Below are 25,475 nucleotides of genomic sequence, written 5' to 3'. Positions count from 1 at the left end.
GGTAAGAGGACACCCTAAACTGCTCCGGCTCAACCAGCTTCGCCCTTTTCCTCTTTTTCTTTTTCCCTCTCTTTTCTCTCACACCCGTTGTACGTGTGCGCGCTCTCAAGACAAGAATGGCAGCATCATCTGCGCAGAGATCAAACGGGCCCAGCAAAATGTTGGCTTTAGCTTTGCTTCTCATCGCTACTCTTTTAAACGGTAGGTAAAAATACTTCATGCCAAGAGGGTCAATTTCTCAGGGAGCAAATGGCCATTTGCTGGGATAGGGAGGGCCAGAAGGGGTGGGGCTGGGGTGGAGTAGTGTTTGTTTGAACAGTCTTTGAGCTGAATCCAGGTTTTAACCCTACAACCGTTTAACTATCTGGAATGTGAACGTATTATCTCACTGTTGAAAACAACACAATGAAAAAATATCTTCTGTGTGTTGAAAGGGCTAGAGCTAAATATGTTTCCCTCAAGGTGCTGAGAGGAAAATTACTTTGGAATACATCTAGGCAAACAAAGGAATCATTTAGAAAGACTGTTGTGAACTATGTGGCAGCACAGTGAAGACTTAAATGATGATTTTATGTTGCAAACTCTGTTCTGAACCGGAAGATTTAAAGTATCTTGTCAAGAAAAACGTTTTCTATTATATTGCCAATTTTCATCTTGCATTTTGTTTATCCATCTTTATTTATGAATCATCCTCTGATGTTGCGTTTGCTGTTTTATCTAGCCAATTCTCATGATCTTCAAGGACTTTGAGAAATGTCTGTGTTTATATTTAGCTGGTTGTAATGTGAGGCCACTTGAAGCGTGAGTAAGGGAAGGGTGTGGAAATCGGTTGTTAACATGCATCTCTAGTGTGGCTGCTGGAAATTTAGTAAGGCATCAGGGATATCTGATGATGTTACATTGAAGCACATGTGGCTCACATAGATGGATCTTTGTATGTAACAACCAACATAAGGACTATTCATCTGATATCAACCTCCTATATTATCTTTATTAAAGCAGTACACTTCCATATCTTCACAAGATGGTATGAATCAACAGGGTGCTGTGAATGTTTTTTTTTGTCTGACAGTATTCTCTGATTTAGTAAAATGAAACATTTCAGTAAGTTAAAACCAGCTTAATTAAGCAAATTACTTTCTATTTAGTTGAAGCAATGCTAAACTCCTCAGACCAAATCAAAACTGAAACAAATTGCCTAAACTTTAAACCAAGCCCAAATAAGGGTTATTCCCTTATTTTACTCTGCATATGTTTTTCCAGGTGTAATGATACTGCTTGACTCATTGTTTTAGTCTTAAGATGAAGAAAATCTGGACACATGATATTCTAAGACTGCAAATTAAGTTAAAAAAATGTCACATGGACCAAAAAATCCTTATATTGAAATGGACATAATCAACAAGAATGTTATCAACATCCAATAGTGGTTGAACCAGGTTAAAGTCACTTAAAGATTAAAAAAAAGAAAAAAAAAGTGGTGCTGAGAATGAACTGCAGCTATAATATCGTCTGAAGTCTTCTTTATTGTGGATGGAAATGAATCACACGCTGGATTCCTTAATTCAATCCACCTGCCTTGTTCATGGGATGTAGTTTATGTGAATGACACCATCAGCCAAGAGAGGCAGCTGCATCTGATTTGGAGAATAAAACTGCATCAATATAATTTCGACCTATGGATTCTGAATCTGAGACAGAAAAAAACTTTTATTCTGCTCTTGGGAAAAGAGGAAGAAATGCTTTAATGAGCACTACTAAGTCAAGGAAACTCAAAGCATATGACACACTCCATCTGGACAATATGCGTGTGTCAAAATGATGAATAACAATCAAGAACATATCAGATGTAAGAATAACTCTCTCTCTCTCTGATCTGTACTGCCAACCCAGAAGATGACAATAGAGAGAATGAATATATGTTGGCTTACTGCACAACTGCACTCTGATATCAAAGCAGGCACACTGATGTTGTGTTGCAGTTACCCAGACAACTTCAAGGAATGTCGAAGCAGAGGATGAGGTGATGATCAAAAACACCAGAAGCTGTATTACAGGGATTTCCTCTTAATTTCAGACTAGAAAGTAGGAATGTTTAGCTCAATTTGACATTACACAGGGAAATCCACTTTAATTTTAGGATTCCTACCTGATCTGACTTCATCCAATCTTTTCTGACTTTTGTAATCCTTAAAAGCCAATCCAACCTTTATCAAACAACAAACAACACTTATATTCTCATGGCATTGAACTACACAGTTTTGTAACCATTTTTTATTTAATTGAAAACTATTTAAAACATGCAATCAATCTTAAAAAGAGGTGATAAATGGGCTATCCAGAGTTGGTTGTGGTTGCTTAGGTAATTGTGGAAAGATGGATAGGGGGTTCATTAAAACACAACACATAACAGTCAGGCATTAGCCTCTGACTCATTAAGTTCTGCATCTGGACATTGGTTTAGTTGTATTACAGCAACAAGGGAGTAGCCAACAAGCTATGGCTATAGCTAAAAAAAAACAACCTAGATAACACTATCTGGTGTAAAAGTGCATGTTTAAACAGACTCACTGCTGTGGAAAGTTAGGATTCTGGAGAATGTGCAGAGGAAAGGACACAGATGTGTTTTGTTTGCTGCATTTTGAGAATAGTGGATGAGAATAATGTTCATGTTACACTTGCTCACATTAAAATGTTTTGCATCAGAGTAAAAAAATTGACTCTGCTAGCTTTACAGATTTCTATTTTGCCTTTTGAATATCAAAAAAACTGTTGGTGAAAATTAGGCAGATGCCAATAGAGAGGAAGACAGCCTCCATTGAAACCCTCTGACGACATTTCACAACATGTTACATTCACTCAAAACCATGTAATAAAATGTATCTGATACATACTTTCCATTTAGTAACATTTAAAAACTTAATTCAAACCCCCTTCACAATTAGAAAAAAACACAGCTATTGACTCAGTAACTGTGCATGTGCAAGTTTTTTTTTCTTAATCAGATAGTAACCCTAAATACCATAGCGTCACCAAAGAGCTATGATAGGACCTGCAAGATAAAACGTTAATGTGCAAGCTAAGGAGAAAACTTTTGCTGAGACTGGTTTCTAAACTTCTTTGCAGAAGTAGAGAGAGGAGTGAGACAGCAAAGCAAAATGGCTGGGTGATGCAAGCAATTGTTTGTTGTTGCTCTGAAAAAAAACCTTTTGAATTTGGAAGATTTCAGTTCAAATACCTGAAAACTGTATATGTAAAAACATGTTTTGCAGAATGGTTTAAGCTCAGCCTGCACTATGAAGTGGTTTAAGGAGGGTCTCTAGTCAAGCAATGAACCCGGCATAAACCTCGCTGCCAGCCCCAGAGCATGTAATTATGTAAATCATTGTTTTCATAGGACTCATTGAAGTAACAGATGCACCAGAGAACCACAAAAACAATGTCAACAACAGAGTGTTCATTCCTCTCGTGAAGAAAGTAGCACATAATATGCCAAGTCAAATCTTAGTGAGCCAGCAGTGGCAAGTAGACATCTGGGTGCACACACTTTAAGTTCTCATTTACTTGGAGGAGTGCCTTTTATCCTGTCCTAATGAAAAAAGCCTGTTTTTTTTTCACACAACAAACAGACGCTTTGTTCTCGAACCATGTGTGTAGTGTTATTTCTCACCGTATATTCAATTGTAATTAGCACCTACATGGCAAGTGAAAAAGGTTGCCTGATCAGGCATCTGTTGGCATGTGCCATGACCAGCACGTCAGTTAAAAGGAAGGGAAAGAGAAAGGAGTGTCTCTGTGTCAGATTGCAGCCTTCAGTGTATCACATTCTGAATGTAAGCAATTATTGTTTCAAAAGCAAAGAACGTTCTAGTTCAATATATTGATGGAATATTTTTTTGTTTGTTTTTCAATACCAGCTACAGATGTGAGTGAAATGATTTACTCTGGTGCATTTGTGACATATACATACATATTTCTGGACAAAAGCAGCGTTGAGCCTTTGAGCTATTGATGCTCACAACTGCCTCACTCTGCAACAGGATCTTCTTACAGTCTACCTGCAAACACTCAAACCAGACAGGCTCATTCAAGGTAATGCACAAGGCAGTGAAACTTTAGCGGGCAATTGTGAGTGTGGGTGTGTTTGAGCTGGGGAGTTGGTGGGGGAGTGATATAATGTCCACAATTGAAAGCAGATGTCATGTTTCCTGATTGTGGTCCCTAGAAACAGGCATCGAGCTCTCGATAAGGGGCTGCAGTGGCCTCAGGGTTGGGTCGGGTGAATTTTGCAGCTGGCCAGCAGTGGGTGAAGCTAACGCCGCCTTTCTGCTTGATTGAAACCATAAGATCCTGTTACTTTTCTGCCAAGAAAGAAGAATAGCTTGGGTACTGCTATTAATCGCTGTGACAGGAATGACAGGGGAGGGGCCACTAGGGGGTGGGCAATGAGGGGGTCAAGATGGTGGGGTCAGCAGTCTGTTGTTTCAAAGAGGGTAGGGTTGCAGAGCATGTTTAACCTTACGAGTCTATTCTCCAATGTCACATTCCACAGCAATTTAGATTCTTAAAGAAGAGTGAGATATTAAACAATGAAAACACTTCCTTTCAGGAAAACAACACTCTGAAATGATCAAGTTTCAGATATTGTGGTATGAGGTAAAGAATAAGATGTTTTGCTTTCTACATGTTCAACTTCATATATATTCATATTAATGAGAAAATTATGATCGTTTCATCCTTACAGAGTGGTTTCACACAGTCTTCCTTCACATTTCATGGATGAAATGTGCTTTTGTATCTAATTACCGTCTGTTTTCTGAGAACATCGAAATAGATACTCTTACAAATACAGGGCAGGGACAGATGCAGCAAATGAAAGAACATTCCATTTGATGGCAGTAAAATAAGCTTTTTGCCATTTTTTGCAGTATTACATTGTTTGCAATGGTATGATGGAATACACATGCTGCCCCTTTTGACAGCCCCCACTCAACCATCACAGAGCATGTTCACAAGACACTAAATAAAAAAAATGTAAAAAATAACTTTTTAAATGCAAATTAATAAATTAGTCTTGACTGTTCAGAAAGCCCAATTAACACACCCAGGTAATGCGGTTGTGAATCTTATTCATTCATATATATACACTCAAATAGACTCAAATGTGCCTGGGAGATCAAAGTTTTTGAAAAAACAATCAATAAGGCAAAATTCCCAATAAAGCTGCTGTCATTCACATATTTTCTTCTGTTAAAAAATGCAACTGTAAAGCAACCCATTATGACTCAGTATCATGTCGCAGTCACGAGAATTTTCAGTGTGTAACACTGCTCAAATTAAATCCTGACTCAGACATACTTCAGTCAATAATTTGATTCTTCTCCCTTTCATCTAGATGAGGACAGAGGTCACATGAAATGACCATGTTGAACTCTAACCATAGCTCAACTCAACTGTGCATGTACCCGTAATTACTGTGAAAGCACACATATCCTGCAGACAGCTACAAGGAGAATATGTCAATGATGTTTACTATTACACAAAAAGAACAGGAGAGATGATATGTCTGGAGACTATAACTCTTTATCCTCAGTCACAACAGTTAGGACAGGTACACTCACCAAAGCTATGCGATAAATCAAGGCAGCTACTTAATTAATGAATGAATTAGTGTTTTGTTTCCCCTGTTAAAAAGAACTGTCATGCAGTAACTACAACAAGTTGCACGTGGCTGGGTGCAAGTGGAGCCTCAATGATTGGGAATTTGACACAGTGGCCCACTAATACTAGCACACCATTATCACCTCGTTATGTCCAATTACACAGCACAGGTCTCCCCCTGCACAAACATTGATAGTCCGCTTTCAGAAGGTAGCATGCAGATACAAAAAGATGCAGTGAAGTTAGACCATTACCAACAGCCTTTGGTCTATGAAGAATGTTACTGAAAGTCATTTCCAAAACAAATTATTCTTTTACTGGGATATTATATCAAAACCCTGAGTTGGTATTTGAGATACCTACTCAGAAGTTATACTCAGAGGATCCTTTTCTGATTCTGACTTTTGGTGCCATTGACGTCAATTTAAAAAAAAACGTTCACTGCCAAAGACGTCTATAGACTCAATTGCGTTTTTTAACGGAGCAGGCTGGGGGACAATCTAGCGGAGTTCGTCACTAAATCTTAGGCTTGCAAACACTAAACAGAGAATATGCTGGCAAAATTACCCGCTAGGTGGCAGCAGTGCCACTATGCACCAAAAAAAAGAGCTGGTTTTCTCCATTTTTTTGGGTCAAACAGCTGTTCTTGGTGAAACCAACCTATGTTCTACTGTCTATTACTAAATCAAAGAAGAGAGTCTACTCTTTCTTTTGGTAATTTCGGTGTGTACATAGTCATAAAGCCTGATTCTTACTCGGCGCAACCGCGCAACTGTTCTGGCTCGAGAACCATTAATGACGTCATCGAAAGCGCCAGCCCCTTCACAGTTCCTTCAGCTCATAAGCGCAGTTTGCGCCGAGTATGCGTCACATTTGCAGTTCTCTCCAGACCAGCGAGCGTCACTGTTGAGGAAACAAGCTGAAGAACCGGACGAAGAAAAGCATACGAAGAAAGCATACACAATGCCACCTGTGGTGTCACGTCAGCAGAGGCTGGCACATCTGATGCGGATGCGGAATGAATTTACTCTGGGTGTAGAACTGTATATGTATCTCAGAGCTAAGCGGCTGCGGCAAAAACAGAAGAGAAGGTGGAATGTTCGTCCTTTGCAACAAGACGAACTAAGTCAAACGTTGTCAAACGTTGTCCTTTGGGACAACGCTGTCCCAGTGTAACTTCATAGACGTGTCGTACAGATGTTTGTAGAGGCGCACCCTCTCGGTCACCGCGGTCTCTGCAGTGTTCATGTTTCCTTTCTAGTCAGCTGTTTCCGGTTGAGCTCATGCGAAGTCAGAAAAAAAGTTGTGTGCGCGACCTTGCGACGCGCGAGGATTTTTTAGCTTCCGACGGGGGTCGTGGCGGAATTTTGGGTCACGTGACCGTTTGCGCCATTTGCGACCAGCTAGTAAGAATGGGTCAAAGCGAGGTTGCGCCGAGTAAGAATCAGGCTTTAGACACACTTTTCTGTGGGTCTTGGAAAATCAGTCAAAATACTGAAAAACACTTGGCAGTATGGGTGGCTCTGAACTGAAAATGGCTGGCAGCCAATGAGTTAGCATAATACACCTTAAAAAAATCCCTTATACTTAATAAAAAGGGAAAGTTTTTGTAAAAGACCAAACTCTGAAGTAAACATAAAAAACTACAGCATTTAGACATGGTGAGAGCAGAAATTCCACATCAACTATCTACATTTGCATGACATCAGAACAAGTTGGGATGGACACCAACAGAAATCTAACTAGAATGTGTTGGGTTTGTGAACTCAGATGATAGGCTCTGTGGAGGTTTGGTTCATCTTAAATGTGCACTTATACTGTCAATACTTCTGCACTGGAATAAGTATGGCATACTGTATGGTTACAAAAGGAACTTTTTAATCAGAAGTATAAAATAGAATAAGAAAATCTTGCTAAAATTGTTTGCTTGATTTTGACAATGAGCTTTATTCATTTTATCTAAACTAATTAGAGTTCTGGCTAGCTAACAAGTCAAGAACTAAGTATTTGGTCAGTATTAGAAAAGCAGTAAGGCGATAATGAGACATAAAATGCTCATTAGGCTGTCTTTCAAGAATTAATCTATTAAACTTGAGAACAAGTTAAACATACTCCTCTCTGGATCAAATCTATGTTGAAAGTAATTGTTGATGATAAATCTAAACCTCTCATGATACTATTGGAATTTTAACTGTGCCCCCACAACATGATGTAATATAAGATGCCCCTTTTTTAATCAAGATGAGGCAGGGTGCTTTATGGCTTCAGGAACTGAGGCTAAAGCTACAGGAGGTTCTATTGGCATAAACAGTCATGCTTCCTACCTACTGACGACAGTGCACATAAAATCATGCAAAGTAGTTGTAGACTAATAGCTCCATTTTGCACATTTCAATGAAGATTGTTTGTGAGAGACACTAGAGCAAATCTAGTCACTGAAATGCTTTTTGTGCTATAGTTTTCAGGGAAGTCTTCTTGACAGGCACAAGAAGCACAGGTGTTATGTAAAGAGGATATGGCTGTTTATGTGAAACTTCTGCATGTTTACCTTTTAAGAACACTATGACACAATGTTAACACATTGAAGGAAGGGAAGGAAGGCAAAGCTTTTCGGCATTAATGGAGAAAAAGGTTTTGTTAAATTGTAGTTCTTCTTGGGATGTTGTTTTATGTTGCACCAAAGTGTGCAAGGTGTGAGGGCTGAAGCCTAAATCTCACCTCGATGAATTCTTTGGATTAGCTGTGCGTGACTTGGAAAGGGTAAAGAGAGACGAAAGTCTGTGAGGGAGAAGGGCGTGGAGTCGAAGACTTGTCTTCTTCCAAAGCCTGCCACATTCCTCCATCCAGAGTCCCAGGAGATGGGGGGTGTGGGGTGGAGCATATCCAGACCACAGCCGTCATTCAGAGGAATCTGGTGGGAAAATATTCAAGAAAGCAACAAAGTCAGGGCCTACGCCAAAAAACATATGGAGTATGGCCTGACTAGGCTGTTAGCTTTGTCATGTTTGTACAATGACTGCAAGATGCATGGCTGATGACTGATATTTTGGGCATTTTAGACATGACACAAAAAAGAAGAAATGAAAGAAGTCTCAAGGGAAGTTAGTACTGACGTGAGGCTCAGTAGTTGTGAAGGTCACGAATATACCATATATGTATGTGGATATTAACAAAGTGGTTCTGAAAGTTCCAATGAAAAATCACATGTAGCTGTGACTTGTGTGCAAGAAAGACATTAGGTGATGATGAGTTCAGGTCATTTGAGGCGGTTTACTGGTAGTTCAGTCCTTTGATTTAGGATTTAGTCATAACAATACATTAAAGGTGGTCTCTCAGGTCCTGCTCTTTCTGTAAACGTTGATCACAAGGGGCGATTATATCCAGACGGTTCATTCCATCTGGTTTCTGGTGTGTCAGGGACGCCTGTTTGTGTGTAATAAGTGATGGTTGGTTGGAGCTGGACAGAGTTTACTGGCTGTGTTGGCAGTGTTGCACAAAGTAAGCCTTGTGTTTTCATTGTGCCTGAGGATAAACAAGAATGCTTGCTTTATGAAAATAATGCAGCTTAGTTTTACAAGTGTACTGGAGTTCTATGACATCATTAGCACAAGACTAGTAAAACACAGTTGATTTTTACAGTATGGATTTAAAGTTCTCCATCACGCTGGAAATTTTCTTAAAGCACTGCCAATGTTGATGTGGTTGTCAAGGAGGTGCAAAGTAATTTCCAGTCACTTACCACAATATCACCAAAATATCCCATGAGAGATAAACCCAAACCTCAAACATACCTCTCAGCCACAGTGTTGGAATTTAGACTTTTATTTTACAAAACCGCTGGCTGAGTTTTACCTTCCAGTCAACTAAAATTCTCCAGATGACCGATTACAGAGCTGAAACAACACAATTCAGCCTCAGCACTCTGGCACTCCTGGATGTCGTATTTGTATGAGAAAACCTAATTTATGCTTGACCATCTCACCCACTTTAAACCTATTCCTTTGTGGTAAAATAAACATGCAGACCACCCAGACATGGAGGAGGGATGGCAGCTGTACACTACAGGCTGGGAAAGCAATCTTAAAGTCTGCCTTAACAAAGAAAGGTACTCGCTGACTGGTCCATATTCACATTAACCTCCTTGTAAACTAGAGACACCAACTAACACCTGACTAACACCCACTGATAGCAGGCCTCGAAGGCTTTGAAACTGACAAGAGTAAAAACCAAGGATATAGAGATTTTACCAAACTGCACGGGAGCCAGTAACTCTTGTCTTCACACAATGAGGTATACAGTACAGCGTAAGGCCAACCCACCCTGTTGTAGCTGCTCGCAGGATTGTTTTCTTGGAGGGCAAAATAGTCACTGGACTTAACTCCAGTTCTTTCCCAGCTCAGTGAGAGTAACCCTAACCAGTCTGCTACTGACAACTGAAAAAGATCAGTCACCTTGTAAACTAAAGTAGCTGCATTAAAGAAAGATATATGTGCTTATTTCGTAGGAAAGGATATGATAAGGCTTTTATAGCACTTTTGATACAAAAACTACAATTCTGATTTAAGGTCAAAGGTTTTGTGTGTTTTCTCATTCAGCTTAGACAGTGACAAAGTGTAGAACAGCTACTGCATGAAAGACAGCTGCACTGGACAGTTGCTAACACTAAACATGTCAGGGGACCTCCTCACAGATTACTGGCCCACCTGCTAGCATGATATACACACACTGTTTGCTCTGTTCTCATGGCACCTGTCTGTCACAATGAGAAGTGGATGGGTGCCTGCCTCTGTGTGAATGTATCCGCCTCAAGTGTGAAAACCACAAGAGGTGAAGACAAATAAAGAGTGGACTCGATGGAGGAGACAACAGAGGGTTACAGAGGGATGACTAACTTCTCAAGGTGTAATAAGAATATGCCAGGACTGAATGTTCAGTTGATTTTCTAATATTGCGTTGATCATTTGAATTTGACTAACACTTCTTTTTATTTGAGCTGTACTCCAAAGAAAAAGAGCTGCTATAAATTATACAGAGGACAATGAACAATGTCAAATGAAGTTGCCTCCACTAAGACTGTGTTAGGTTCCTCCTATCTTTAAAGACTATTCTATTTCTAAGGAAAAGGTTCTCTTCTCCCGTTTAGCCCTTTTCACACATGAGATTCATAACATTCACAGGTTAAGCAGTCTGTTAGAGCAGTGGCATTCATTCATTTGCACACTGGTCGATGTTCCTCCATGCCTGTGGAAGTGACAGAAAGTGCCCCGGTGCTCGAGCGATGTTTGTGATTTCCACATGATTGGACAATATATAAAATCAGGATTGAATAGAATCATCTTTAGAGTTTTTTTCTCAACATGTTCTATCACAATTAACAATTTATATTAGCAAGCCAAGCACAGTGGTTGTGTAAAACATATAGTGATAGATGGAAAAAGAGGACAATATCACCTTCCTACATATTAATACTTACTGAACAGTCAGTCTTACAACTAACATTATCAGAGGACATCCTCTCCACACAGTTACTGCTGTTTCTCAAAAGAAAAGCTGTGACTCTGCACAAGTCCTTCTAGAGAAAGGAATAAAGAATTTGGCACGTGCTAAAAAGAAAAATGGCTTGGTGTATTAGCTATTTATCGCAAGTAACACTTTAGAGGAGAAAAGTTTAGACAGAGCTGGGGTTTTTTAATTGATTGAATAATTGATATTTTCATCCCACAATTGGAAAAAAGCAAAAAGTGCTGAATTATTAATAATAATGAAAAATTAGATTAATTAATCCATCCATCCATTATCTTCCGCTGGTCCGGGGATCGGGTCGCGGGGGCAGCAGCTTGAGCAAAGAGACCCAGACGTCCCTGTCCCACTTCCTCCAGCTCTTCTGGGGGGACCCCAAGGCGTTCCCAGGCCAGCCGAGAAACATAGTCTCTCCAGCGTGTCCTGGGTCTTCCCCGGGGCCTCCTCCCAGTGGGACGGGCCCGGAACACCTCACCGGGGGGGCGTCCAGGAGGCATCCTAACCAGATGCCCGAGCCACCTCACCTGACTCCTCTCGATGCGGAGGAGCAGCGGTTCTACTCCGAGCCCCTCCCGGATGACCGAGCTTCTCACCCTATCTCTAAGGGAGAGCCCAGACACCCTGCGGAGGAAACTCATTTCGGCCGCTTGTATTCACGATCTCGTTCTTTCGGTCACTACCCACAGCTCGTGACCATAGGTGAGGGTAGGAACATAGATTGACCGGTAAATCGAGAGCTTCGCCTTCTGGCTCAGCTCCTTCTTCACCACGACGGGCCGGTGCAGAGCCCGCATCACTGCAGACACCGCAGACACCGCACCGATCCGTCTCTCAATCTCTTGCTTCATTCGTCCCTCACTCGTGAACAAGACCCCGAGATACTTGAACTCCTCCACTTGGGTAAGGATCTCATTCCCGACCCGGAGAGAGCATTCCACCCTTTTCCGGCCGAAGACCATGGTCTCAGACTTGGAGGTGCTGATTCTCATCCCAACTGCTTCACACTCGGCTGCGAACCGCTCCAGTGAGAGCTGAAAGTCACGGCCTGACGACGCCAACAGAACCAAATCGTCCGCAAAAAGCAGAGACCCGATTCTGAGGTCGCCAAACCGGACCCCCTCAATGCCCTGGCTGCGCCTAGAAATTCTGTCCATAAAAATTATGAACAGAATCGGTGACAAAGGGCAGCCCTGACGGAGTCCAACCCTCACAGGAAACATGTCCGACTTACTGCTGGCAATGCGGACCAAACTCTGACTTACAAAGACTGAACAGCCCATATCAAGGAGTCCGGCACTCCATTCTCCTGGAGCACCCCCCACAAGAGTCCCCGAGGGACACGGTCGAACGCCGTCTCCAAGTCCACAAAACACATGTAGACCGGTTGGGCGAACTCCCATGCTCCCTCCAGGATCCTGCGGAGGGTATAGAGCTGGTCCACTGTTCCACGGCCAGGACGAAAACCACACTGCACCTCCTGAATCCGAGATTTGACTATCCGGCGGATCCTCCTCTCCAGTACCCCCGAAAAGACCTTACCAGGGAGGCTGAGGAGTGTGATCCCCCTATAGTTGGAACACACCCTCCGGTCCCCCTTTTTAAAGAGGGGGACCACCACCCCGATCTGCCAGTCCAGAGGCACTGCCCCCGATGTCCACGCAATGCTGCAGAGGCGTGTCAACCAAGACAGCCCCACAACATCCAGAGCCTTGAGGAACTCAGGATGGACCTCATCCACCCCCGGGGCCTTGCCACCGAGGAGTTTTTTGACCACCTCGGCAACCTCAGCCCCAGAAATGGGAGGTCCCACGTCCGAGCTCCCCAACTCTGCTTCCTCATCGGAAGGCGTGTTGGTAGGATTGAGGAGGCCCTCGAAGTATTCCTCCCATCGACTCACGACGTCCCTAGTTGAAGTCAGTAGAGCCCCGCCCTCACCATACACGGTGTTGACGGTGCACCGCTTCCCCCCCCTGAGTCGCCGGATGGTGGACCAGAATTTCCTCGAGGCCGTCCGGAAGTCGTTCTCCATGGCCTCCCCAAACTCCTCCCAAGCTTGACGGCTTCCCTCACCACTGGTGTCCACCAGCGGGTTCGGGGATTGCCGCCATGACAGGCACCGACCACCTTATGGCCACAGCTCCGGTCGGCCGCCTCAACAATGGAGGCACGGAACATTGCCCATTCGGGCTCAATGTCCCCCACCTCCCCCGGGACATGGTTGAAGGTCCGCCGGAGGTGGGAGTTGAAACTCCTCCTTACAGGGGATTCCGCCAGCCGTTCCCAACAGACCCTCACAATACGTTTGGGCCTGCCAGGTCTGACCGGCTTCCTCCCCCACCAGCGGAGCCAACTCACCACCAGGTGATGATCAGTTGACAGCTCCGCCCCTCTCTTCACCCGAGTGTCCAGGACATACGGCCGCAAGTCCGACGATACAACCACAAAGTCGATCATCGAGCTGCGGCCTAGGGTGTCCTGGTGCCAAGTGCACATATGGACACCCTTATGCCTGAACATGGTGTTCGTAATGGACAGTCCGTGACGAGCATAGAAGTCCAACAACAAAACACCACTCTGATTCAGATCGGGGGGGGGCGTTCCTCCCAATCACGCCCCTCCAGGTCTCACTGTCATTGTCCACGTGAGCATTGAAGTCCCCCAGCAGGACGAGGGAGTCTCCTGGAGGAGCACTCTCTAGTGCCTCCTCCAGGGACTCCAAAAAGGGTGGGTACTCTGAACTGCCGTTCGGTGCATAAGCACAAACAACAGTCAGGACCCGTCCCCCCACCCTAAGGCGGAGGGAGGCTACCCTCTCGTCTACCGGGGTGAACCCCAATGTACAGGCGCACAGCTGGGGGGCAATAAGTATGCCCACACCTGCTCTACGCCTCTCACCGCGGGCAACTCCAGAGTGGAAGAGAGTCCAACCCCTCTCGAGGAGGCTGGTTCCGGAGCCCAAGCCATGCGTCGAGGTGAGTCCGACTATATCTAGTCGGAACTGCTCAGCCTCACGCACCAGCTCAGGCTCCTTCCCCAGCAGAGTGGTGACGTTCCACGTCCCAAGAGCCAGCTTCAGTAGCCAAGGATCAGACCGCCAAGGTCCCTGCCTTCGGCTGCCGCCCAGCTCACACTGTACCCGACCCCCATGGCCCCTCCCACGGGTGGTGAGCCTGTCGGAAGGGGGACCCGTGTCGTTCCTTTGGGCTGTGCCCGACCGAGCCCCACGGGCACAGACTCGGCCACCAGGCGCTCGCCGGTGGGCCCCACCCCTGGGCCTGGCTCCAGGGGGAGGCCCCAGTGACCCGCGTCCGGGCAAGGGAACACGGTGTCCATTTTCTTTAATCATCATGATTTGATTAATTAATCATGAAAACAAAAATTATGAAAAAATCCAATGTTTTCAGAGAGCTACATGCTCAGTACGGCGGTTGTATAATGTTACTCTGGTCTTGTCAGGGCAGCTGACTCTGCTCTCGCTCTAGTGCAATTCCCTGCAACAAAGCATCTCTTACGAGAGACTTTCCTTTCAGCAAGATCGAGGAAGAAGTCTTTTTCATAATGTTGTCAGACACTTACCATAACAATCTGAGCCAGAGTTGAAAATACACGCATTTTTACTGTGCTGCAAATAAATGCTCCTTTACCCTGCATTGAATTCAGGTACACCTTGCCAGTCAACCAAATATTAAAGAAAGTTGAGCCCTGGTTGAAAAGGGAAAAAGAAAAACTAGGAATTTTTCCTTTACATTACAGTAAGTGTGCAGAGGTAATGAGATCTGCACAGGCAAGGCATTATGGGAATGTTCTGAGACTGAGGTAATGCTGTTGTTTTTAGACAGGGAGAACTGGGTGATGGCAGTGAATGCTTGTTAATCTGGATCCAACCCTTGTAACGTGAGCTGAAGAAATCGGAGCAATGAAGACCTCTGGATAATTAACTCAATAGGTGCGTTTATATGGACACGTTTCGTTTAAAGAGATTACATGTAATCGGTTTATTAGAATTCAACCGAACTGTATACATGAGCCACAAATAAAGAGATTAAATTTCTTCCGAGAATTGTTACAGCAATTTAATCCGATAGGACGATGTTTTAAAAAATGTTGCAGTATGTCTGAGCTGTTTCTTTGCTTTGTGTTAGCCTACATGAAAAAATGAGGTGCTCTTTTTTTTTTTCTTTAAAAAAAAACTGCATAGAAGGCCAAGGGGCAGGACAGCCCCAGTCCGCGCACGCAAGCACACACGCACACACGCACACACGCACCACTGACAGGCATACCTGTCCATCTCATTCATTGCTGTGAAAATGCCGTCTCTTATGCCAGTTGGCCAGAGGTTTATTTGGACGTGTTCAATGCCGTTTTACTAAAATGTCAAGCAAAGCGTGGATTATTGTTAAGTCTGGGGTTACTTTAGGGTTGCTGAGTAATTTCTTGGGGTTGCTTTAGCAACTGCAAGCAACCCTGTAGCGCCGCCTCTGTGTTACACACATAGAAAAAAGATATTTGGCTACTTACTAGTAACATTTATCTCCGCCTCAAATCCGACATCGACACCATGGCTGACGTCCGAAAGGGGTCTGCCTCCCAGTATGTCGTCCATTTCCGTCTGGTACGCGAAATTGGCCGGGCTTGATCCGCTTTTACCATTTTGCCTTTTGGCATTGGAGTAGGCGGCCTTCAGGGCTTTCCATCTTGACTTAATTTGGTCAACGGACCGGTCAAACCCTGCCTCTTTCAAGGCTGTGTGGACATCATTAAAGATTTCCGAGTTCCTCATCTTCCTCCCGTCCAGTTTTGACATGATATTTTGCTCTTGCAACGTTTTCAATAAAAACACCGTTTCCTCCCCCGACCAATTTTTGTTCTTCTTCACCGTCGCCGTCATTTTAACTTCAATATCTTCCGTTATCTGCCGTTTAACTAGAACTACACAGTCTTTATTAACGTTATCTCGCGCACCCTTACACTTGCGCAGTAACATGAAACGTGTTCTAATAAACGGTTTATCCAGGTGCGCCTGTATATATGGGGAGTTTCCTCCTTCAATCAGATTATATGAACGGTCCAAACCACCTATTGTAATCGGCTTAAATATTTAACCCGTTTATATTTAAGTAGATTATTCGACTGTTTACATGACGCATATTTAATCTCTTTACACGTGTAATCGGTTTAAACGTGCATTTAATCAGATAAAACGTGTCCATATAAACGCACCTAGTGTGACTGCAGGGTGTGGCAGCATATTTGTTCAATTAGTCACGAAAATCCAGCATGCACCTTTCATGGTTGTTACAGTTTCAAATACTAAAATATTTCACGGCTGAAAGGAACCTGAGTTTGATCAATGGTTTGATGACATATTATGTAACTCTTAGATGCAGAAAAAGTTAGATACAGAAAACCTAGATCCAAAAAGGTTTGGAGAGCTTCATTTATCTCATGTAACATTATCTATTACCTAACCTTTAACCACTGCAGAAGCCTGTAGGGACAAAAATAAATCACACTATGTGCACAGGAAGGAGCTCATGCATGATGATGACGACAATAAAGATGAGCATACCTAAAGAAAATGCTGACCATCTGTGTTAACTCACACTAAATCCCAAACTTTTTTATTGACGTAACACCAAAATCAAAATTGAACAGAGCACTCTAAATCATTAGGTTGTCAAAAATACAAAACAAACAAAAGAAAAAATGCAACACAGTTTACACATCTAGTGCTGGGTATCCTCTGCCATCAGCAGCATAATCAGAGAGGAAATCTCCTCTAAAGCAGCAGCTAGTAAGGACTAGTAAGGAAAATGTAGACTGTGTCCCAATGGTGATAATGTGACTAGAGATAGATTGTCCTCTTTGGTAAATGTGACCGTGTTATTTTACATTCTGTCCATTTCAGGAGTCATGGCACAGGATGATGAAGTGACCACAACCGCACCGTCATATCCCCAAGCAGATGATGTCATACGCGGAGATATGGGTCCACAGATGACCCACTCACCAAGAAAGACGAATGGTAAGTTTAATAGAAATAATGTATTACAATCTCAGACTCTTCCTATGTAGGCACACCCTTTGGCTGTACACATTCACTACCTCATCAGAAGAATTAATGTTTTCTGAAAACCCAAAATTTTATATCAATATTCAAAGCCTGTTAAAGTTGATTGCATTAACGTTGACAAAATTAAATTTCAACAATTAACAAGTATGAGCATGAAGTTACATGATTTTTCAGGAGAAAGGGTTGATTTTCTCAGTCCATTTCCTAAAATACATTCAGCTCTAATGCACAACTTTAAAGCTAACCTCAAATAGATGGATGAAAATAAAGTTAATTACCTTCCCTGCTCATAGCTAATCAATTAACCATCATGTTCTCATTATACAGAGACAGATGATCTACAAGGTCAAATCCTGGTTTTGCCTACTGTGAACCCTCAAGATCTCACTGAACAACCAACAGCAGCTACAGCTACAGAGGAGGCAAAAGAAAGTGACAACAGTGGTCCAGCAGCTCAAGAGGACCCAGCAGTTGAAGGAACTAGCTCGACAGATAAGGTACAGACTGAAAGGACTGTTGTGAACCCAGACACGCCAGCACCTATTCCTCCCAGAGGTGATGGCCCAGTCATCATACCAAAGGTAAGATAAAACAGGGCCATCAAATCACTGATATAAACCAATACAGAAATAAGGTTACTACTAGTATGTAATGTGCATTCTGGCATATATGTAGTGCTACTGTGGATAGTAACAAGTAAATGTCACCAATAAAACTTCTAAGTACCATCATCTTTAGAGTTAATTTAACTACAGAACTGTACAACGCAAATGGTTCCTGCCTGAGAAGAGATACACAAGTGGTAGTAATTTTTCATAAAGGTAAATGTAAATGTATTTTATTTATACAGCCCTTTACAGACAATCCTTACGATGTACCAAAGTGCTTTACAACAGGTAATAAATAAAGAGAAGAATAAGTAAAAATGAATAAAAACAATAAAAGAACAATGAAAGCAATAAAATACAAAAATTTCAAATAAGATAAAATAAGATAAAAGTGTCATCATACTACTGGGTATGAAAAGCAATCCTAAATAAGTCGGTTTTTATAAGAAAAATAAAAGCTTTTTTTTTTCACTTTTGAGGGTTGGGCATCTAAAGGCAAATTTGTAAGGTATCACTAATTGATTTCAATCCCCAAATCCGTGAGACTGATTTTCATTAGTTTTTCTGAACTTGTTTGCTGTGCTGTAGGCAGAAACATTCTCTTAGGAAAATAGAAAATAAATGAATAAAAATAATTAAAATTTTTTTTTATTTTTCAACAGTTGACCTTCAAAGAATAGTTTCCTTACTAGCTGGGATTTTGAATGACATTAGACATGTTGAATCAACAGTGAGAAGGCTCACTCTGATTGGCTGAGAAGGGAGGCAGCAGTGATGACAGAAAGCTAACAGTTAACATGTCACACAAAAGCTCTTCTTTTTCAACTTAATTTCTCCGAAACAAGCAACAATTTTCACAACAACATGGCAATGTGGAGTGTACATGCTCCTTCTTTTACTGTCCTCAAATCAGGACTTCTCATGGAGAGGCAGAATTCAGGTTAATACGCTCTGGGCTACCCCTTGCTCTTCCTTAAATAGAATCAACGCATAAACTATTCATTCAGTATTCATTCTAGAGGTAGCAGAAAGGATTTTTTTAATTTAAATGTCCATTAAATAGGACTGTGTGTATTTTAGCTTGTTAAAGGCCTTGGCCACAAACCCAGGACTGTAGATTGACAAAACTGTAGTCGTCCAAAAACCTTAGAATGCATAGCCCTCAGATATGACCTTACATGTTGATCAAATATGGATTGGCGGAAAATTGACGCGTGCTGGGAAAGGCCGACAACAACTGATTATATAGCAATGAGGATGAAGTGCAAAAAAAATAAATAGCCAAGATACAAAGGTTAACAGCATAGACTACACAGGGCAATCTTAATTATTTAAGACTTAGTTTCACTTCATTACAAAGCAAAGTTTTCCACAGCAGAGCAAAGCTAAAGCACCAACAAAGGTGCTAATACAACCAAGAGCACCCCACAGCTCAGCATCTAACAAGTGTCCCCAAGTGGCAGCAAAATGTTATGAAATGTAGATGTGTGTTTGCAAAGCCACAAAGCAAAGAGCCTGCTGACGTATATTTCAGAGTCTAAAAAGCTTTGAATTCTCTCAACAGCCAATGCCACAGGGTGATGTCGTCTGTGTGAGCAAAGAGGTTGTGGAAGGAAAAAATGCTGTCAGTCTGAAACTCAAGGCATCCTCCAGCTGTGTAAGTTCTGAAATCACCTCTTTCTGTCAGTATGTTTTTGTTTTTATTTGACATAGAATGACAATGTTTTAAGGGGAGAACAGAAAGACAAAGATGCACAAAGATGAAATTGGTACAACTGATAAAGTAGTCTTCTGTAGTAGTCTTTAAGAAATGACTATATAAATCTTGTTCAAAAGACTCATGTAAATACATCTTCCTTTCCTAGGCCCGATAAAGAAAACAACAATCTGCACTACGAAGAAAAACAGTTGATAGCATGCTTTGTTTTTCATTCCCAGTTGTATATCAGCTGTTCTCATTTCAGAGGCAGAAACTCAGAAGCTAGCGAATCAATAAAGCAGTGTGCATTCTTCCTTTTCAAAGACTGTTTCAAAAGTCCAAGAAACCCAGGGCATGGATTGTATTGTGAGGGCAGTGGGAGGGGAGCACGATGGGTGGGCCCTATGCTTCTGGGTGTAATGTAATGTATAGCTGCCCGAGGTAGTCGTGTGGGCGCGTATGTGAGGGTATGCTTGTGTTTAGAAAGATAAATTCTTCTCCATCTCAGGATAACAGCTTTGAGGTCTTCAGCTTTTTGTGGAGATCGGAACTAACTTCACATGCTTACATTTAGCTACAGCTCTCGTAAAGCCTTAGAAGTAAACGTATTATCTAACATTTGAATAATCCATAAACAGCAATAACCGATGCTGCATTTTGTGCTGTCAAACAAAGGCATCCTCTTCTAAAGATCATTTTGCTCAAATCGAAATGCACAGAGTGAATGCAATAACTGCAAAGGTCAGTCTAACATTTATTGAAGTTGGGCAATGCGACTATTGTTTACTTAGGTTAAGAGATAACTAAACTGAGATTTAAGATGAACCCTGGTTCAAATAAGGGAGTCAACACAGCTGATGATGGAGGACTGAAACATAGAAGACAGTCTGCAGACTTTGGCTCTGTTATGTAAAGAGTCATGGCATGTGGAATTCCTCATGTGAGACACTATATATAAGAGAGTGGAGAGCCTGTAAATGAGTTCTTGAAGAGCTTTTTTTAGCCAGCTATGCACTGGAGAGTCTCATCGTATACTGATATATATATATAAAGAACATATATCTACGTGTGTATGTGTCTGTGTGTGTTAAGAACAGACCGTGAGGTGGTTAGAGGAGGAAATGAGGATTACAGATAATACTGAAGGTGGGAAGCTGGGATATTTTAGGGAGATAAAGATCAAAAATATTTGGCAATAAATGTGGGATTTTGCTGTTAATGGCTGAAACCATTCACATGCTGTCATGAAAATTAATTTTATTTTTATTTTGGTCTTTGCAGAAAGAAACACAAATGAAAATTACAAGTGTTGTAGAGGACTTGTGTGGTGAAGACTGTAAACTGGAGATCTATCAGGAAGACAACACAGACGAAATCCTTGTGTCTGGGAAGTACGTTGAAGGTCAGTAACATTATTTTGTTATAATCAATACAAACAAATGCAATAGATAATTAATCCAAAAAGTTTACGAATATAAGTCATAGGCCATAATACGGTATTCAGTGTTTTAGCCTCTGATGGGCAGTATTTATCAACTTCCTTTTAATGTGTCTTTCATTTCCAGCTAAACCTGCGTTCTTATCATCTCTACTGCTCTAAATAAAATAAATGCTAATGTTCTTTTTTTGCCAAACTACTAAGTGATGCTATAGCTATTTTCATCATTACAATACCCTCTCATTAAGTAACAACTCTGTCTTTTGTTTTGCATTTGCAGATGATGTTGCAGGCATGGTAAATAAGTTCAACAATGACAACATAAAGGATAAGGTAAGTCTTGCTTATAAGTTAAAATTTCTGGGATGCTTTACACATGTCTATATTTTCAATCCTTATAGCAGTATATTTTAAATAAACATTCAGTTCATTCAAATACAGTGGAGACATAAGTTTTTCAAAGTATTTTCCTCAATGTTTCTCTGATGACATGGCCATGGTACGGTCAAAGGAATTCCAAATGTCTAACCAGTAATATAAGTCGTACCATTCATCATGACGGGTCTGTAAAGTATACATCCTTAGGCAATAAGTTAAATTGCCTAAGGATGTAAACTTTGTGGTTGACTCATTTTCAAACTTGAAATACACTAGAGAAAAAAAAACAACACTGAGTTTGTGGACTCTCTCAAAGGCCTCAAGCTGCCAGACTGACAGTTGGTGTCACAAACAAAAAGCCCACAAACATTCCACTCGTCAGCAGCAAAACATTTTTTTCAAATACCTTGGGACGAGTATTGGGTTATGGGTGCGCTTGTCACAGTCATCTGTCTCTTTGCTTTATACATACTCAACGTTTCACCCATCACTCCTTCATACACTGAATGACCGTATCAGCAGTTTACCAGTTTTCAGACAAAGTAACACGTTATTGCCATGTTTTCAGTTAACTTATCAGCTTTTTTTTGGTTTTTCTTTTGACACCGCCACAGAGTGTATGACTCTACTGTAGTCCAAACTTTCAGATTTGCTAGACATAACTACAATGTTTGAATTTTAAAGATTATCTGAAAATGAATCAATTACAAAACATTCTTATATCCAAAACAAAGAAGCTCTAAATTATATATTTAATATTGTGTTTGATATTTTGTTTGACATGACATGACAGTATGTGCATGTGTGTTCAGACTGATGTTGAGCAGGCTGTTCCTCGCTGGGGAAAAAACTCAAAGCTGGTGCTGGTTTCGTTGTTGCTGACTGGCTTGTTGCTGGCGGCACTGCTGGTAGCCGGTTATTACCTCAAGACACATCGCAAGAACTCCAAAGGAGTCAGACTGGTAAGTTCTTTAGATATATCACACTGTTTTTTCAAACTGGGCTAAAATCTATCACTAGTTACAATTACATGCGCAGCAGTGATCTGAAATGAACCTTACTCTGAATAAGACTGACATGTAAACAGCAGTTTCTGCAGACATGTATACACTTTAATCGTACTATAATATAACATCCTACATCGAGTTTTTATGGCATCCGGTGACTCACACCTGTTTTACAATGCATGTCCTAGGCTCCTACAATCAGTGCAAAACATGGATGGTTGTGGCACACAAGGAGGAAGCCTCCTGGGGTGAGGTAGAAACCTGAGAAAAGCTCTGCATTTTGAGGAATAAAGATAAGGAATAAGGAATTAGGACTTTGGATGGGTATAAACACTGCAGTGGTATTGGGGGATGTAATGAGGGTATGACTTATTAATCAGACTCTGTTCTGTATCATGTACACAGGACTATGAAGAGAATATCCTCTAGGCAACTAATGCAAACACCACAATCAGAACATTTAGAATAAGGTCAATAGTCAGAATATCCCTGTGTATAAGCAAAGACACTGAGAAAACATCAGAAAAATGTTATTTCTCACATCCTATCTACCACTGTTATTATTTTACTCATACCAAATTCAATATGGAAACATGGAGTGAGAATTGAGACTAAACACAATGGCAGAGTACATACTATCTAAAAGATAGCTGGAAACAATTTTACAAGCTGAAGCTAAGATAAGATGTAGCTGCTCAAGACCTTGTTCACTCAGGAAATTGGGCACAGTGACTGTTTATGTGAGAAAAAGAAACAGCATATGTATTTGAGGTCGAACATATAGCTAACCACTCTATTCGTGACTCATGAGACGACATGCTTGAATCATACTGCATAACTCAAAGCAGCATTAGGTCCTCTAAGCTGTTTCTACTTCAACCTCTTGCCAAAGGGCTACAGATGGTTTTGGTTTGCCATCTGAAGCTTCTGACATCATCTTTTAAAGCGTTTACATATGGTGACACACCCATGTGACTGTTTAGCAATAACTTGTTGAATTTGTGCAGTATCTATTGAAGAGACTGTATCCTAATCATTAGAGACTGTCTAATATCCCCATGTTGGTGAAAGCACTCCACTAGAGTTTGACTTAAGCATGAGATTAAATACAATTTTGAACAAATAAATGGGTTTCTTGTTCACAAACATTACTGTATCCACTCACATCTAGGGGCAAAACTGCAGCTAGGAGGATTCATATAAATTTCTTTAGCAAACATACATTTTTACTTGCTTATAAATTCTTGTTGACTCAATACATAAAAACTCAATGATAAAACATTATTTCATAGTTCACTATTTTATTATATATTGGGGGAAAAATATAGGCTGACAGAATTTCTGCATTATCTTACCTGGTTTTTGATGATTGATGCATGTTTGTGCCCACCTTAAATTATCTTATATGCATACAATTATGCTTTCTTCGTATTTTAAAACTGACTTTCCTGCCTTGTTATCTCTTGTTTGGAGCTTATTTTTACAATCTCAAGATAAAAACCATTACCAACATACTGCTGAGTGCATACCAAGCTTAAGTCCATAAACTTAACAAGGAATGCATTTGTTTATCCATTTTCACATACATGCTTTCCTGCAGAATTGCATGTGATAGTGTGCATTAAACTTCTCCCAATCCTCCATAAGCCCTATTCTAAAGCTGTGGCTCTCTTTTGTACTTAGGCTGAGTCATTCCAGGTGGATGAAGAGAACCAAGCCAACACCCTGGTGTCTGTGGCCCCCCTGCCCCAGGAGCCCCTTGACAAGCCCACCATCAACGGAGAGTCTCCACCAGAAAATGGGACCAACTCCACCCCAACCACTAATGGACACTCTGCCACCCAGACCCCAGTGGCTGACACGGAGATGTGAATCTGAGCATCCTCAACCAGCCGTTCTACCAATCATTCACTCACCCTTCTGCTGCCTCTGAGTCAAATTCAACAAGAATCTGTCACAAACATTTTCATTCCTTTCTGCACCTCCTCAACTCTCCTCAACTTGCACCACTCTGTATGACGATGACCACGATGAGGCCAATGATGATGATTTTTTGACAGCGTTTGTAATGTGAAAAGATTGAGAACACTGGTGTCAAGAAGAGCTTGCTTACGCTGACTGACATTTAGTAACTGTTCTGACATCAGTCTTATGGTGACAATATCTGTAGAGCCATAAATAATATTGCCAAATGTGTAATGTTGATTCCTGACAAAGAAGCACAAAATGATCTATTCCTTTAATCTACAATTATGCTGCAATGAAACTAAGAAAGCCAAACGGTTGAAAGCGTATTTGTGTTGTTGTAAAAAGGACTGAAACTCCTAGCTTTATTGTTTATTTCTAAGACAATGTACTTGCCTTAAAGTAAATGAAAAAGATGCCTCAAGTTTAAATTAGCTGAAAGTTGGCAACATTTTCACACAAGTGGTCTTGTCTGTAAAAAAATTGCTTGTTATCCACACGAGAATTCTTCATGGAAACCTAAGATCAGATGACATGCATGACGTAATAACATGCAAATTGTTAAAATTGAAAACAGCAATCTTTGTTTTTTGTTGAGGAATGAAATGATGGTACCAAGCTTTTAAAATGTGGAAGTGTCTATAGAAAACTCTGTAGTTGCCTAAGTGCTTTAGACTTTCAGCCTACTGAACAACTAAACCTCTGTAACTGACGTCTGGTCAAAGTTTAATTGGGCCAGGTTCAAAATGTATTTTTATTTTGTGTCTATGCAGTTTTCATTATTGTTTAGTTTTTTTGTTGTTCTTTTTCAATTTTTGAACATTGTTCCTACTCTTACCACTGTTTTAGGGAATGGGGAAGAATAGCAGCTTGCTTAAAATCAGACAAACTCAATAAGTTTCTCAATTAGAGAGTGTTGAAGTTGGAAGGAAGCAGAGAAAATCACTGCTGTGAAGTTCCTTTGTGACATACACCGGGTTCAGCATTCCCAAGATTGCGGAATCTTCTCATTGATATAAAAAGTGTTTTACTTCAGTAGTAGAATTTTTTTTACTTCTCATTAGTTATGTACTGCATGTGTAAATACGCTTGCTTTTTCATTCATAAACTGTGATTGTTGACAAAA

The 25,475-nt window shown here is 41.3% G+C and overlaps 1 protein-coding gene across 1 annotated transcript; it reads left to right on the top strand.

The window, feature by feature from the left end:
- Positions 1–25,475, top strand: LOC142377905 (uncharacterized). The gene is made up of 8 exons (XM_075462242.1): positions 1–201; positions 17,090–17,206; positions 17,582–17,835; positions 19,427–19,519; positions 20,843–20,963; positions 21,280–21,332; positions 22,190–22,339; positions 24,068–25,475. Exons 1-8 carry the CDS (start codon positions 117–119, stop codon positions 24,254–24,256), a joined length of 1,062 nt encoding a protein of 353 aa, XP_075318357.1. The 5' UTR covers positions 1–116; the 3' UTR covers positions 24,257–25,475.

The sequence above is a fragment of the Odontesthes bonariensis genome, chromosome 3, assembly GCF_027942865.1.
Source record: "Odontesthes bonariensis isolate fOdoBon6 chromosome 3, fOdoBon6.hap1, whole genome shotgun sequence".
Lineage (NCBI taxonomy): Eukaryota > Metazoa > Chordata > Actinopteri > Atheriniformes > Atherinopsidae > Odontesthes > Odontesthes bonariensis.
The sequence above is the reverse complement of the archived record's forward strand: the minus strand, read 5'-3'. Positions and strand labels throughout refer to the sequence as shown.

What these genes read in the sequence shown, in the direction of transcription:
- LOC142377905 (XM_075462242.1), top strand. Translation starts at nt 117, where the DNA reads ATGGCAGCATCATCTGCGCAGAGATCAAACGGGCCCAGCAAAATGTTG. An exon ending in CATCGCTACTCTTTTAAACG is followed by an intron (nt 202 to 17,089) that starts GTAGGTAAAAAT and finishes TGTCCATTTCAG; the next exon opens with GAGTCATGGCACAGGATGAT. An exon ending in ATGACAACATAAAGGATAAG is followed by an intron (nt 21,333 to 22,189) that starts GTAAGTCTTGCT and finishes ATGTGTGTTCAG; the next exon opens with ACTGATGTTGAGCAGGCTGT.